The following is a 15,141-nucleotide window of genomic DNA, read 5'->3' as shown; positions in this document are numbered from 1 at the left end:
GGTCCTGGTGCTAAGCCCAAAGCTTTGGGGGGGGGGGGGGGGGGAGAGACCCAACTCGTGAGTAAAAACAACTAGGAGTCCTTAGGGCACCTTAGAGACTAACATATTTATTTGGGCATGAGCTAGTCCTCTGAAACTGACTTGTGAGTGGCACTATTCATGGGCCCTTAGCGTCAGGTGGGGTTATACTGAACCTCATGGGATAACCTTCCCTCAAAGGGGGGGGGGGGGGCAAGGCAAAAGGAGGGCGAGTACAATGAGAGGAAGGTGAGGCGGTTTGGGGGTGTGAGTTGGGGAAGCTGCTGGTTGGGGCAGTGAGGTGGGAATGAGGGTGAGTGGGGGTGGGGGCAGTGGGGTGGGAGTGGGAGGGTGAGGCGGGGAAGGTCAGGGTGACCAGATGTCCCGATTTTATAGGGACAGTTGTGATATTTGGGGCTTTTTCTTATATAGGTGCCTATTACCCCCCCACACACACTTCCTATTTTCACACGTGCTCTCTGGGCACCCTAGGGAAGGTGCTGGCTGGCGACGGTGAGGTGGAGGTAGGGGGCGCTGCAACCAGGGATGGGGGGGGCAACACTCGCCCTGAGCCGCCCGGCCCTGGGGGCCCCACGAGGCGCGCGCGGTGGGCGGGAAAAGAGGCGGGCTGCGGGAAGCACAGGGCTCGCGCCGCGGCCAGTCCCGCCCCCAGCCGTTGCTATGGGCACCGGGTAGCGTCCGTTGAGGTCGGCGGCTCATCTGCCCGCGGCTGCCCGGCTCGGCCCCGCCATGAGCCTGGACGATGTCCGCGTGCAGTGGATGCGGGACCGGGTGCTGAGCGCCCTGGGGCTCTCCGACCAGGCGCCCTTCGAGGAGCTGCTGAACCGGGGCGATGGCGAGGAGGGCGAGACCGTGCTGCGCTTCCTCAACCAGCGCGCGGCCGGCGAGGAGGGGGAGGTGGCGGGGGCCGCGCTGCTGCTGCGGACCGAGCTGCGCCAGGAGGAGATCGAGATCGAGATCGGTCCGTCCCTGTGACCCCCTGCCCGCCCCGCGCGTCTCTCCGTCCGTGTGACCCCCTGCCCGGCGCCCCGCCTGCCCACCTGTCGTCTGCGCGCAGCCAGCTTGTCCCAAGCCCTCCGTCTGTCCCCTGTGCTCCCACGCCCGCCCGTCCGTCCGTCCTCTCAGTCCAACCGTCCCCCGTCCTTTCCTTGCCCACCAACGGTCTGTCTGCCCTTCCCCTATGTGCCCCCTCCATCCCGTGTCTCCTGTCTGATCCTCTGGGTCCCCCCATTTATGCCTTGTGCTCCAGTCTGTCCACCCGTCCATGTGGCTGGCCATCTCTTGTATTTTTCCGTCCATCCTCTGTGTTGTCCATTCCCCATGTCCTTCCTCAGTGGCCTAGCTATCTGTACATCCATCCCCTGTGTGTCCCTCTCCATGTCCATCCCTTGTGCGGAGGTGCTGGAACAATTTTTATAGGGGGATATGCTGAGAGTCATTGACCCAAACTGTAAACCCCGTATTTAATAACCACTTCCAGCCAGGGGGTGAGGTGGCAACACCCAAAGTTCCAGCACCAATGCCCCGTGTCCCCTGACTGTCTGTCTGTCCCTCCCGTGTCTCCTTGTCAACCTCACTTGGGATGTGTCCATCCATCATCCATCCTCATTATCCCCCTCGTCTTCCGTGCCCCTCTTTTGTCTGTCCATCCCCCATTTCCATCTGTGATCCTCCATCCATCACATGTGCCCCCTGTCACTCCATCCCTGGGACCATTGCCTGTGGCATCTCTCTGTCTGCCCATCCCATGTCCGTCTGTCCATTTCCTGTGTCCATGTGCCTTGTCCACATGACTCATGTCAGTGTTCCTATGCCTGTGCTCTGTCCACACCCAGCCATATGGGCATATAACCATATGTTCCCTGCATCTATGTATCTCCATGTCAGTGTGCTTTTGTGACCCCCCCCACCCATCCATGCATAGGGCTCTGTATCTATGCAGCCCATGTGCCTGTCTCATCTCTGTCAGTGTGACTGCATGTCAGATTTTTGGGGTCCCCTTTTGTGGTACAGAAGCTACTTGAGTAAATCATGTTTGTTTTGTACATGTGTGTCATTTTGATCCTGTACAGTAGAAACAGAGGAGCCTACCATATCTGAAAATGACCTGAAGGAGGGGGATCCAGATAACCCTCGTCAGGAGGAGTTGGCTGAGACCGCCTCAGTTGGAGCAGCAGAAGGAAGTATGTATGATCAGTAGACCTTGTAAGTAACTTGAAGGTTCATTGCTGGGGATGAGTACGTCAGGATTATGCTTCACCCAGCATGGCATAAGTAAGGAAGATGGTTTGTTATGCCCTAAAAGCCTTAATATAAAGGAACACTGTAAACCTGAAATCATCAAATTAAAATACTTAATTAAAAGTAGTTGAACTTACTACCCTAGACCTAGAATCCCTTTATTGACTTTTGTTTGATGTGTTTTTTAAAATCACAGTTTCCTCTCTCGATTTGTGAAGGGTCCACACAAACAAAACAACCCAACTAACTGATTATGCACAAAGTGCTGTCAAATGCACAAAGTAAGCAACAGGGGAAAACTGATCATAGCGAAACACTGCAACCAACTATAATCAAAGGAAAGTCAAATGCACAAAGTTACCAAACGAAAAACAGATTTTTTTTTCTAATTTCAGCTTTAGTAATAGTAGGTGTTACTTTTATAAATAGTAAGTAAAAACTTTTCAGACAAATGTAATTAACAATAAAATTGACGGTGTTGCATTAAACACAAAGACAGAGAGCTACTTACACAAACTGTTTGTTTTAGAAGTGGCCTGTCTGAGGCATCATCTATCTCAGGGGTTTTCAAACTATTTTTGTTGGTCCCCTCTTGGAAAATATTTCAGGCTGTGATGACCTCCCCAAAAAGTGATAGCAAATCACTGTACATACTCATAGAAGTGTACTCATGGTATTGCCACCCTTACATCTGAATTACCTTCAGAGCTGTCTGGTCAGAGAGTCACAGCTGCTGACCGGCCACTAGCTCTGAAGGCAGCACTGCCATTAGCAGCAGTGCAGAAGTAGGGTGGCATGGTATGGTATTGCCACCCTTCTGTGCTGCTGCTGTTGGTGGCGCTGCCTTCAGAGATGAGTAGCCAGAGAGCGGTGGCTGCTGTACCCCCCTTCCAGCTCCCCATTCTCCCAGCAATATTGTTGTGATTTTATGGTCCCCCTACAATCGCCTTGACCCCCTTTTGGGTCAGGATCCCCAGTTTAAGAAACACTGATCTATCTCATGTCCATATGTGAAATTTCACTGAGAATTCCAACTACACTGAGTCCTGATTTTGTGTGTATACAATGTACATATAAGGAACGAGTGAAACTCTTGTTATAATATTGCTCGTTATGAAAATACTTCACTCAAAATGTTTTTCTTCCCAAATTGACACATTTTGGTGCAGTAGCTTAGAATGACTTTGAGCATTGTAATTTCTGTGCTGAGGTACTCTTCATACAAAAGGTGAAGGATTCACATCGCAGGAAAGAGATTAAGCAATTAAAAACCAGAGGTTGGCCTACGCCAGCTGATTTGTACTTGTGGGGCTTGGGCTAAGGGGCTGTTTTATTGCAGTGTAGACATTTGGACTTGGGCTGGTGCCCGGGCTCTTGAACCCTGTGATGTGGGAGGATCCAAGAGCTTGGGGTGCAGCCTGAGTGCAAATGTCTACAGCCACAATTAAACAGCCCCTTAGCCTCAGCCCTGCGAGCCCAAGTCAGCTGGCTCGGGCCAGCTACAGGTGTCTAATTGCAGTGTAGACCTACCCTAGGATGATGCAGTGAAGAAATTCAGAGGGACATATTCAGTCTTGGTAAACTCCACTGACTTCAGTGGCATTACTCCCACATACACTAGGACTTAACTTAACCTGTGATATTTATTCCGAGAACAGAGTTCTTCAGCAGAGATCTGAGGCCATTTAAAGTCTGTTTCCCCAGGCCTGTAAATCTGACTTTGCAGGGTCTAGAGTGGATGGCAAACTAATATCTGATACGGTTTTTCAGGAGTTCTGCTATAGTACTTTCCTTAAAAGACATCACTTGATTTGGCTTGTTTCTTCATCTTATCAGCTGCTGTGTTGTTTCTCTCACTGAGTGACTGGGAAAGAAAAACCAAAACTCTTTCACCCAGCACAGTTAGGGCAGTTACTTAAACTGATCTGTCTTTGAAGAAGTGATTCTTTCAGGGTCCCAGAGACTTGTCACTATCTTTATATATTGAGACCATCAAGACTGAGATGGATTAAATGTAAATCCCTTCAGTAGGGTTTAAGAGGACCATAATGTAGTTATGCTGGATGTAAAGCCTTGCTTTTATTCCATTTTAACTAGTTCAGAATAAAAGTAAACAAGTGCAGAATTTGTCCCAGTAAATTTTTAATATTATGGCACAACAGGCTTTCACAAAAGAGGAGGAAAGAAAAGTGAAAGTGGTTAAAAAGCCAGCAAGAGAACTGTTATGGCTGTTTCTTTGTTATGTAGGCATAATGTCTTGAGCCCCCACTGCTTGGGCACTTCCCACCAGCACATTTCTACCAGTGAAGGCCATGACTGAGCCATAAGTATTTGGCTAGACAAATGCACCTATGACTTTTGAAATATGTTGATCTATTTTTCCATCATATTCAATTGTAGACATTAGAAATTGTAAACAAATCCTAGTTACTAGGTAAGAACAGCAGGGGTACATGCATATTTAGGAATACATTGAGATCCTGTTTTGCAGAAATGGAATGGTGTGAATCACAGAAATGTATGATTAATGCATAGCTTGGATGGATACTTTGTGAAAGAGACCAGCAAAGCTGTTCTTTCATTTATTTCAGGACTATAATTTGTGTTTGACAAGTTGGTTCTGAAAGATTGGAATAGGTGAGCTTCATTGATTTCCTCTTCTGTGAATTTCTTTATTAGAGAGGGATCGGAAAACCAAAGCATCTGTTTCAGAATTTCTGGACACTAAATCTTTGCGAGAACATACATCGCGTCTATCCATTATGTCGGGTTTGAGTGAGCTAGCCCAAGGATTTGCAGGTGAAAGCAGAGAGCAAATATTCAAAGTAAGTCCATTACATTTTACTTTTGTTTTCTTGGAGGAATCTGAAGGGGCTCTGTTTGTGATATGAACATTTGAACGTGTGAATGTTTCAATAAACCTTATGTCGAGTTAAAGATGTAAAACTGCATACTGTGATCCTAGAGCAGGGGTCGGCAAACTTTTTGGCCGGAGGCTACATCTGGGTGGGAAAATTGCATGCAGGGCCATGAATGTAGGGTTGGGGCAGTGGTGCGGGAGGGAGTGTGGTGTGCAGGAAAGGGCTCAGGACAAGGGGTTAGGGTGCAGGAAGGGTGTGGGGTGCAGGGTGCAGCAAGGGGCTGAGGGCAGGGGTGCAGGAGGGGTTCTGGGTGTGGGCTTCGGCCCAGCGCCACTTACCTTGAGCAGCTCTGGGGTGGCAGCAGTGCTAAGACAGGCTCCCTGGCCCCACGCCGCTCCCAGAAGTGGCCAGCACCACATCCCTGCGGGAGGGGTGGCAGAGGGCTCCACATGCTGCCCTCACCTTCAGATACCTCCCCCGAAGCGCCCATTGGCCATGGTTCCCTGTTCCCGGCCAATGGGAGCTGCAGGAGGTGGTGCCTGCAGGTGAGGGCAGTGCACAGAGCCCTCTGCTCCCCCCTCCCCAGGGATGTGGTGCCAGCCGCTTCCGGGAGCAGCACAGGGCCAGGGCAGGCAGGCAGCCTGCCTTAGCCCCGCTGTGCCACAGGGCTGGTAATCCCACAGGCCAGATCCAAAGCCCTGACCCACAGGCCATAGTTTGCCCACCCCTGTCCTAGAGCAAGACAAATCATACGAGCATATGATTTTCCAACTGAAACAGAATGGAATAGGATACACTCTCTGCAAGCCATGCCGGGAGCACCCTCATGGCTAGGAATTATCTCTGCCTGGTCTGATGCTCCCTTGCTTGCTTGCACTGGAGCCCCTCTCTAGGAGTCACAGTGCTTCCTCTTCCTGGCTTAGCCCTCTGGCCAGGTCACTATATGGTTTTCCCCTACTGTGGTTAACAAAGTATCATCAGACCAGCTGTCTAGGTACCATTCCAGGCCCTCTTCCCATTCAAGACTGTACCACTTTCCCATTGTCTGGTAGGGGAACCCAGGCTCATCTGCTACTCCAGGTTTGAGTCCAGGGACTCTACTATCAGCAGCCAAGGTCTGCATTGTCTCAACCCTTGCTGTTGTTTCCCTGGGCTTCTTCCTACTCCATACTCTGCAGTCTTCTTTCTCTGTCACCCTTCTGGGGGAAAACCTTTCTGTCAGAGTCCCAGGGCTTCTGCTTCCTCACTGGTTTTCCTTCTTCTCTTCTTACTAGGCCCAACAAGTGACTGAAGCCTCCTTATGCCCTCACTTCCTGGCTTTATATGAGTCCCTCCTACTCCTCCCCAGATGGTCTCCATCTTCAATTAGTATTGTCAGTTAGGCCTAAGTCTTCCTCCAGATGCAGCCTGTTAGGTTAATTAGCCACTTCTGAGCCACCTTAACCCCTTCAGGAGTGGTGTGGGGTGAACACAACATCCCACTGAAGTGTCCAGTATCAAGCCTCTGGAAGTGGCCTATGCCTGATGCCTCAGAGAAAGGTGAAAACCCCCTATAATTCAACTCTGGCTGTTGTACAGTGCTGTACAGGCACTGTGAATCACTGTCCCTGACATAGGTTTTCAATATTTATGATTACAGTGAATATATCAATGGGTTGTTTGTGTACCACATACTACACCACCAACCTCCAGATCTGTTTGCATCAAACAGCTAGCAAAGTTCATAATTAGCTAGAACCAATAAGTAACAATAGTGTGCGAAGGAGGTGGGAAGGACACTAGGCCCTTGGCCAGAGGTTACTTATCATTTAATGTTCACCTAAGGATGCATGCTAACAGGGCTCTTGCCTCTTTGAGGCTGTCAGGATGTAGTCATTTAATTAATCTCATTGTATGACTGGTGTCTTTTTCTGAACTCCCAGTCTTATCTCCTTCCACTTGAGTAGCTGGATGTATGTTTATGTGTTTCTTTGAGACTACCATCAAAGGCATTGTGGTCTGAACCTCTCTCTGATTTGAAACTGACAGTGCTCATTTCTTGATACTCTTAGCTTCCATAGGCTTGGGAGGCAAAATTCTTAGGTTGCTCCCAAAGCTGAATATTTGTACTGTTAGGTGTGTGATTTTTTTTTTAATTTTGTTTTTGTGTTAGTGGTTTATGTGGAACAATAACATAAGCATACTGGAGTAAGAGATGGAATTGATTCTGTCCTGCTGCTGGTAACTGACAGAACTCTAAATCTGTTGTAGGATTTGTTTAAGAAATGTGGCAGCAAATAATCACATGCATATTTGATTACATTGATTACCATTTTTCTTATGTTTCAGATCATAAAACAGACAGTTTACAACCTATATTTTCATGTGGCTTTTAATGACATTTCTGAAGAATTTGTACATGATGATATTATGTTCTTTCTCAGAGATACAAGAGGTATTTTTCATGGATAAATTATGACTGAACGTTTTCAATGTTTGTATTAAAAAGCGCTTTAGACTAAGAAATGATGATGATTGGGATTTAGGACAATGTATATTCAGGATGAATAGACATGTGTGGTCTCAGAACAGGCCTGGGAGTCAGAAACTTCTGAGTTTTAATCTGTCTTTGGCATCCACTTTGTGGAAAGTCATCTAAGCTGTCTGCCTTCATTCCCCCATTTTACAGATGAGGATAAGACTTGCATACCTCCCTGAGAGGAAGTACTGAGATTTAACTACTGAATGTTTGTAGGAAGCTTTGAAGATGAAAAGTTGTATATGTTGCTAGGCACTAGGGTGATGATGAAGATAACTGAGCTATACTTTAGTGTCCCAAGCCTGTTATATGGACAAGGGTTGTTTACATCACTCAAATTCTGATAAATTCTGATAAACAAATCTAGTTTTAACAGTTAATAATTTGTCCTGAAAACAGTGACAATGTCTGCTGCAGGCTATAGTAACCTTAACCGTGAGCCACTGTCCAGACCCAATCCTTAACCCTATCCTGGTGCCACCTCACTGTAATACTAGACAAGGGCTATCGAATAGTCTCAGTCTGAGCTTGGCAGAACTAACCAGCCTAGGGTGAGCAGATGTCCCGATTTTATAGGGACAGTCCTGATATTTGGGGCTTTGTCTTATACAGGCGCCTATTACCCCCCACCCCGTCCCGATTTTTCTCTTTCCTTTTTTCAACATTTCCAGCAAAAAATAATTGGCATTTTTGGATGAGTTCTGTGCAAGATTTTCCCATTACCCCTGAAGAGCGAGAAGCTGGAAATTAAAACAGCTTCTCCAGAAGACATGACAGAGGAAAGAACCACCACTAAGCCATCAAGCTGGCATATAAAAACTTATAGTAGAATGATCCATCTGATCTCCTTTTGCTTGCTTATAACCTGCGTTAGAGTATTTGAGAGTCCAGGCAGGTTTCATTTATAAGTGGCTGAGTGAATTGGCTCATGTCATACCCAGTTTATTAGCAGATATATTTTACTTTTTAGAATGATTAACATTTAATTGCTCCTTATGCAGGAACACATCAGCACTGGTTTTAATTACTGCTTTCTGTACCAAATAGCAAAATTTAACACTTATTATTTATTACTGTCTAGAAACAGTTAGTGAACCTAATGATGTGAATGAAGCTAATGAAATTCTGCCTGAATTGCTAGAGTGTGGCATTCTGAATGGTCACACTCTTTTGATGCTGAAGAATATTTTCTCACAGGTAAAGGTGTTACCATTTCTGCGTATGGGCCCCTGAAGTTTTTGTTAGAGTCTAATCCATTTAGTACAAGGTTGATATTATCAGTACACAGTAAATACTAATAGTTGCTGAGCTAATCTGATTTACCCACTTTACATTTATATATAATATTTAATTTGAATTCCCCCCCATGTGTTTAGGGAAGAGTGTGGAGAGAGCTGATATTTGATCTCATTGCATGTTCCAAGTGTGGGGGGTGTCTGAGAATGTAATAACACATGCCTTTATTTATACATGAGACTCAGGTGAGGTTGAAGGAAGCTTTCAGATAGGGTGTGGAGACAGAATAAAAAAGGATGACTGGGCTATTACCCCATAAGATTTGAGGAGAAAATCATGCTGATAAAGAGATGAAATGAATTATAGTTAGTCATGTGCAATAGATCCAAAGGTTTGTTAAATGAATAGTTAGAAATTTGACTGGATGTTGATCTTTCAAAATTGTGAACAGTGTAATTTGTGGTACATGTTTGCATTTCAGGTTTTTTTGCCTGCTTTGTCCCATAATCAGCACAAGGCTGAGGAACCTGCCTTTCATCCAGACACCGAAAAGCCAGAGCCTGAAGACAGGCGTTTAGCTGAAGCTGAGCCTCTTGAAAAAAAGAAAGAGCAGTCTGTGGAATTTCACAGTTTTCACATAATAAGGAATGAGTTCTTAATGAACATGCAGAAATTCCTAAGCCATATTCAAAGGACTATACAGCAGATTGAAGGCAAGTATCTCCCTCTGCCCCACACTTGATATTTACATTACATGACAGTGGAAAGAAATTAATTCAGGTTTGGCTTTGTTTCAAATAGTGATACTCAACCTATAGTTGTATAATTGCATGCAGCTCCTGGGGAGTCTCCGGATTTGATCAGAGGTCCTCTTCTGTGATGATAAGAGCATTACATACAGCTTTATACATGCAAGGGAGCATGGAGCAAATGGACCAGATCTGTAATAAATATCCTGCCAAGGAGCCAGGAATAGGAGTGGGAGAGAGGCTAAACTCCCCTAACTGCCTTCCAGCAGTCATGTGGAGGGAAAGTGAGGGAGGGGAGCACAGGAATATAGGAATTGCCTACTGGATCTGGCTTTTGGTCTCTCCAGTCCAGAATCCTGTCTCTGACAATGGCAATCACCAGATGCTTCAGAGGACGGTGCAAGAACCCCAGAATCGGTAGATGTGAGATAATCTGCCCCAATGATGTCTCAGCCTAATTCTAATAGTTAGAGATTGTCTTAAACCCTGGAACGTGAGAGGTGGGGGTGTTACACTTTCAAAAACCTTTGCATTCATTAAATGTTATAACTCTGAAGAGAGAGGAAACTTTTGGCCAAAATCACTGATAGAATGAGCAGAAGGTTTACTAGCTGTCGTCAGATAGATACTTAGATGGAAGGTTTGTGCTTTTTTCATTGTATTATTCAAATGGTGTTGATGAAGCATATAGAGGAAATAAAACGGCTAACTGAGTCTAACTGCATTTTGTTCCAACAGGAGAGATTAAATTGGAGATGCCAACTATAAATCTAGATGCAGAAGTGAGTGAACTTGCCACAGATCCAGAAGTGATTGAAACACTGGAGCACTGTGGAATGACCTGGCTAACATTAATATCCACAGCCGTTGAGGAACAACTCAGAAAGGTCCCACAGGTAACATTGCTAATAACCACTCAGCATGCCAAAACTGATCTCTCCATTACTGGTTTGTGCTCAATGTTATTCTCTGTTTGGTTGCCCAAAAGGGTGGGGTTTCCATCTGCTGACTAATATAAAGCAAAACAAAGGTAATGGGGAACTGGGTGTCTTCTGGGTAATGGAGTATAAAGCAATTCACTTCCAAGTTGTCAGTGCAAACCCTGCGGATTATTAGTTATGGAAAGTTGTTTCCGACTGATGGCTGTTCAGTGCTGTGTAAAATGAGTGTGGTGGTCTCAGCCCAGCTGCCAATGATCAAGTGTTCACATCACAAAAATTATCACCACAATTGGCTTGAATGGCTATTTTTGTTGGCAGCCTCTGCAGGGAGTCAAGGTACTAAATGGGTTTGGAGACTGACATTTCCTTTCCTAGGGGTGGGATCATGGGGAAGGAGCAAAGCGCATCGGCAGGACAGTGTATGGGAGCTTGCTGCAGCTGCCTGTTTTGAGGCTAGAGGACTTCAACGTCCTGGGCTGCTATCAGGTTCCTTTCACTAGAACTAACTTCATAGAGAATCATAGAAAAGTAGGGCAGGAAGAGACCTCGAGAAATCATCTAGTTCAGAACCCTGCGCTGAGGCAGGGCCAAGTAAACATAGACCATCCCTGACAGATGTTTGTCTAACTTATTCTTTAAAATGTCCAGTGATGGGGATTCCACAGCTTCCCTTGGAAGCCTATTCCAGTACTTACCTATCCTTATAGTTAGAAAGATTTTTCTAATATCTAGCCTAAATCTCCCGTGCTGCAGATTAAGTTGATAGCTGCTTGTTCAGTGGACATGGAGAACAATTGATCACAGTCCTCTTTATAACAATCCTTAGCATATTTGAAGCCTGTTATTAGTTCTCCCCTCAGTCTTCTTTTCTCAAGACTAAAATTGCCCATTTTTTACATGTCTTCATAAGTCAGGTTTTCTAAACCTTTTAACATTTTTGTTGCTCTCCTGTGCACTCTCTCCAGTTTGTTCACATCACAATGCAAAGTAATGCACATTGGAAAACATAATCCCAAATATACATATAAAATGGTGGGGTCTAAATTAGCTGTTAGCACTCAAGAAAGAGACCTTGGCGTCATTGTGGATAGTTCTCTGAAAATATCCGCTCAATGTGCAGCAGCCGTCCAAAAAGCAAACAGAATGTTGGGGATCATTAAGAAATGGATAGATAATAAGACAGAAAATATCATATTGCCTTTATTTAAATCCATGGTACACCCACATCTTGAATACTGTATGCAGATGTGGTCGCCTCATCTCTAAAAAGATATATTAGAATTGGAAAAGGTTCAGAAAAGGGCAACAAAAATTATTAGGGGTATGGAATGGCTACTATATGAGGAGAGATTAATAAGACTGGGACTTTTCAGCTTGGAAAAGAGACGACTAAGGGGGGATATGATAGAGGTCTATAAAATCATGACTGGTGTGGAGAAAATAAATAAAAAAGTGTTATTTACTCCTTCTCATAACACAAGAACTAGGGATCTGCAAATGAAATTAATAGGCAGCAGGTTTAAAACAAACAAAAGGAAGTATTTTTTCACACAGCACATGGTCAACCTATGGAATTCCTTGCCAGAGGATGTTTATAGATTCATAGATTCTAGGACTGGAAGGGACCTCGAGAGGTCATCGAGTCCAGTCCCCTGCCCGCATGGCAGGACCAAATACTGTGTAGACCATCCCTGATAGACATTTATCTAACCTACACTTAAACATCTCCAGAGATGGAGATTCCACAACCTCCCGAGGCAATTTATTCCAGTGTTTAACCACCCTGACAGTTAGGAACTTTTTCCTAATGTCCAACCTAGACCTCCCTTGCTGCAGTTTAAGCCCATTGCTTCTTGTTCTATCCTTAGAGGCTAAGGTGAACAAGTTTTCTCCCTCCTCCTTATGACACCCTTTTAGATACCTGAAAACTGCTATCATGTCCCCTCTGTCTTCTCTTTTCCAAACTAAACAAACCCAATTCTTTCAGCCTTCCTTCATAGGTCATGTTCTCAAGACCTTTAATCATTCTTGTTGCTCTTCTCTGGACCCTCTCCAATTTCTCCACATCTTTCTTGAAATGCGGTGCCCAGAACTGGACACAATACTCCAGCTGAGGCCTAACCAGAGCAGAGTAGAGCAGAAGAATGACTTCTTGTGTCTTGCTCACAACACACCTGTTAATATATCCCAGAATCATGTTTGCTTTTTTTGCAACAGCATCACACTGTTGACTCATATTTAGCTTGTGGTCCACTATAACCCCTAGATCCCTTTCTGCCGTACTCCTTCCTAGACAGTCTCTTCCCATTCTGTATGTGTGAAACTGATTTTTTCTTCCTAAGTGGAGCACTTTGCATTTGTCTTTGTTAAACTTCATCCTGTTTACCTCAGACCATTTCTCCAATTTGTCCAGATCATTTTGAATTATGACCCTGTCCTCCAAAGCAGTTGCAATCACTCCCAGTTTGGTATCATCTGCAAACTTAATAAGCGTACTTTCTATGCCAATATCTAAGTCGTTAATGAAGATATTGAACAGAGCCGGTCCCAAAACAGACCCCTGCAGAACTCCACTTGTTATGCCTTTCCATCAGGATTGGGAACCATTAATAACAACCATTAATACGGTTATCCAGCCAGTTATGCACCTACCTTATAGTAGCCCCATCTAAATTGTATTTGCCTAGTTTATCGATAAGAATATCATGCGAGACCGTATCAAATGCCTTACTAAAGTCTAGGTCTACCACATCTACAGCTTCTCCCTTATCCACAAGACTCGTTATCCTATCAAAGAAAGCTATCAGATTGGTTTGACACGATTTGTTCTTTACAAATCCATGCTGGCTATTCCCTGTCATCTTACCACCTTCCAAGTGTTTGCAGATGATTTCCTTAATTACTTGCTCCATTATCTTCCCTGGCACGGAAGTTAAACTAACTGGTCTGTAGTTTCCTGGGTTGTTTTTATTTCCCTTTTTATAGATGGGCACTATATTTGCCCTTTTCCAGTCTTCTGGAATCTCTCCCGTCTCCCATGATTTTCCAAAATAATAGCTAGAGGCTCAGATACCTCCTCTATTAGCTCCTTGAGTATTCTAGGATGCATTTCATCAGGCCCTGGTGACTTGCAGGCATCTAACTTTTCTAAGTGATTTTTAACTTGTTCTTTTTTTATTTTATCTGCTAAACCTACCCCCTTCCCATTAGCATTCACTATGTTAGGCATTCCTTCAGACTTCTCGGTGAAGACTGAAACAAATAAGTCATTAAGCATCTCTGTCATTTCCAAGTTTCCTGTTACTGTTTCTCCCTCTTCACTGAGCAGTGGGCCTACCCTGTCTTTGGTCTTCCTCTTGCTTCTAATGTATTGATAAAAAGTCTTCTTGTTTCCCTTAATTCCTGTAGCTAGTTTGAGTTCATTTTGTGCCTTTGCCTTTCTAATCTTGCCCCTGCATTCCTGTGTTGTTTGCCTATATTCATCCTTTGTAATCTGTCCTAGTTTCCATTTTTTATATGACTCCTTTTTATTTTTTAGATCATGCAAGATCTCGTGGTTAAGCCAAGGTGGTCTTTTGCCACATTTTCTATCTTTCCTAACCAGTGGAATAGCTTGCTTTTGGGCCCTTAATAGTGTCCCTTTGAAAAACTGCCAACTCTCCTCAGTTGTTTTTCCCCTCAGTCTTGATTCCCATGGGACCTTACCTATCAGCTCTCTGAGCTTACCAAAATCCGCCTTCCTGAAATCCACTGTTTCTATTTTGCTGTTCTCCCTTCTACCCTTCCTTAGAATTGCAAACTCTATGATTTCATGATCACTTTCACCCAAGCTGCCTTCTACTTTCAAATTCTCAACGAGTTCCTTGTGAAAGCCCAGACTATAACGGGTTCAAAAAAGAACTAGATAAGTTCATGGAGGATAGGTCCATCAATGGCTATTAGCCAGGATGGGCAGGGATGGTGTCCCTAGCCTCTGTTTGCCAGAAGCTGGGAATAGGTGACAGGAGATGGATCACTTGATGATTACCTGTTCTGTTTGTTTCCTCTGGGGCACCTGGCATTGGCCACTGTTGGAAGACAGGATATTGGGCTAGATGAACCTTTGGTCTGACTGAGTATGGCCGTTCTTATGTTCTTATGTATCTTCTTATCTTTCTTAAAGTGTGGTGCCCAAAACTAGACACACTACTCCAATGGAGGCCTCACCAGTGCTGTGTAGAGCGGGATAATTACCTTATATGCAACACTCCTGTTAATACACTCCAGTATGATATTAGCCATTTCAATTTCCAGTTTCAGTTTCAATTTTCAATTTATTCAATTTGTGATCCACTATACCCCCCAGATCCTTTTCTTAATACTATTGCCCAGCCTGTTATTCCGCATTTTGTATTTGCCTTGAATAGAAACACTTTAGAAAAAAATGAAGAGAAACCCTTTATCCCCATCTTCTGAATCTTCAGCAAAATAAACTTGGATAATGGAGTGTATGTTTTCAAAATCATCGTTGTTACCTGTCTCCCTATTAGTCAAATCAATGTGATAAACATTACATA

The 15,141-nt window shown here is 44.6% G+C and overlaps 1 protein-coding gene across 1 annotated transcript in view; it reads left to right on the top strand.

The window, feature by feature from the left end:
- The first annotated feature begins 768 nt into the window (after positions 1-768).
- The window catches only part of DNAH10 (dynein axonemal heavy chain 10), a 108,947-nt gene continuing 94,574 nt past the window's right edge, over positions 769-15,141 (top strand). Inside the window, exons 1-7 of the mRNA XM_054006739.1 lie at positions 769-1,000; positions 2,112-2,222; positions 4,960-5,105; positions 7,470-7,575; positions 8,741-8,856; positions 9,377-9,608; positions 10,383-10,540. Coding sequence (XP_053862714.1) covers positions 769-1,000; positions 2,112-2,222; positions 4,960-5,105; positions 7,470-7,575; positions 8,741-8,856; positions 9,377-9,608; positions 10,383-10,540 — 1,101 coding nt within the window. The remainder of the gene's footprint in view (positions 1,001-2,111; positions 2,223-4,959; positions 5,106-7,469; positions 7,576-8,740; positions 8,857-9,376; positions 9,609-10,382; positions 10,541-15,141) is intronic.

This window comes from Malaclemys terrapin, chromosome 16 (genome assembly GCF_027887155.1).
Source record: "Malaclemys terrapin pileata isolate rMalTer1 chromosome 16, rMalTer1.hap1, whole genome shotgun sequence".
Taxonomy (NCBI): domain Eukaryota; kingdom Metazoa; phylum Chordata; order Testudines; family Emydidae; genus Malaclemys; species Malaclemys terrapin.
The sequence above is the reverse complement of the archived record's forward strand: the minus strand, read 5'-3'. Positions and strand labels throughout refer to the sequence as shown.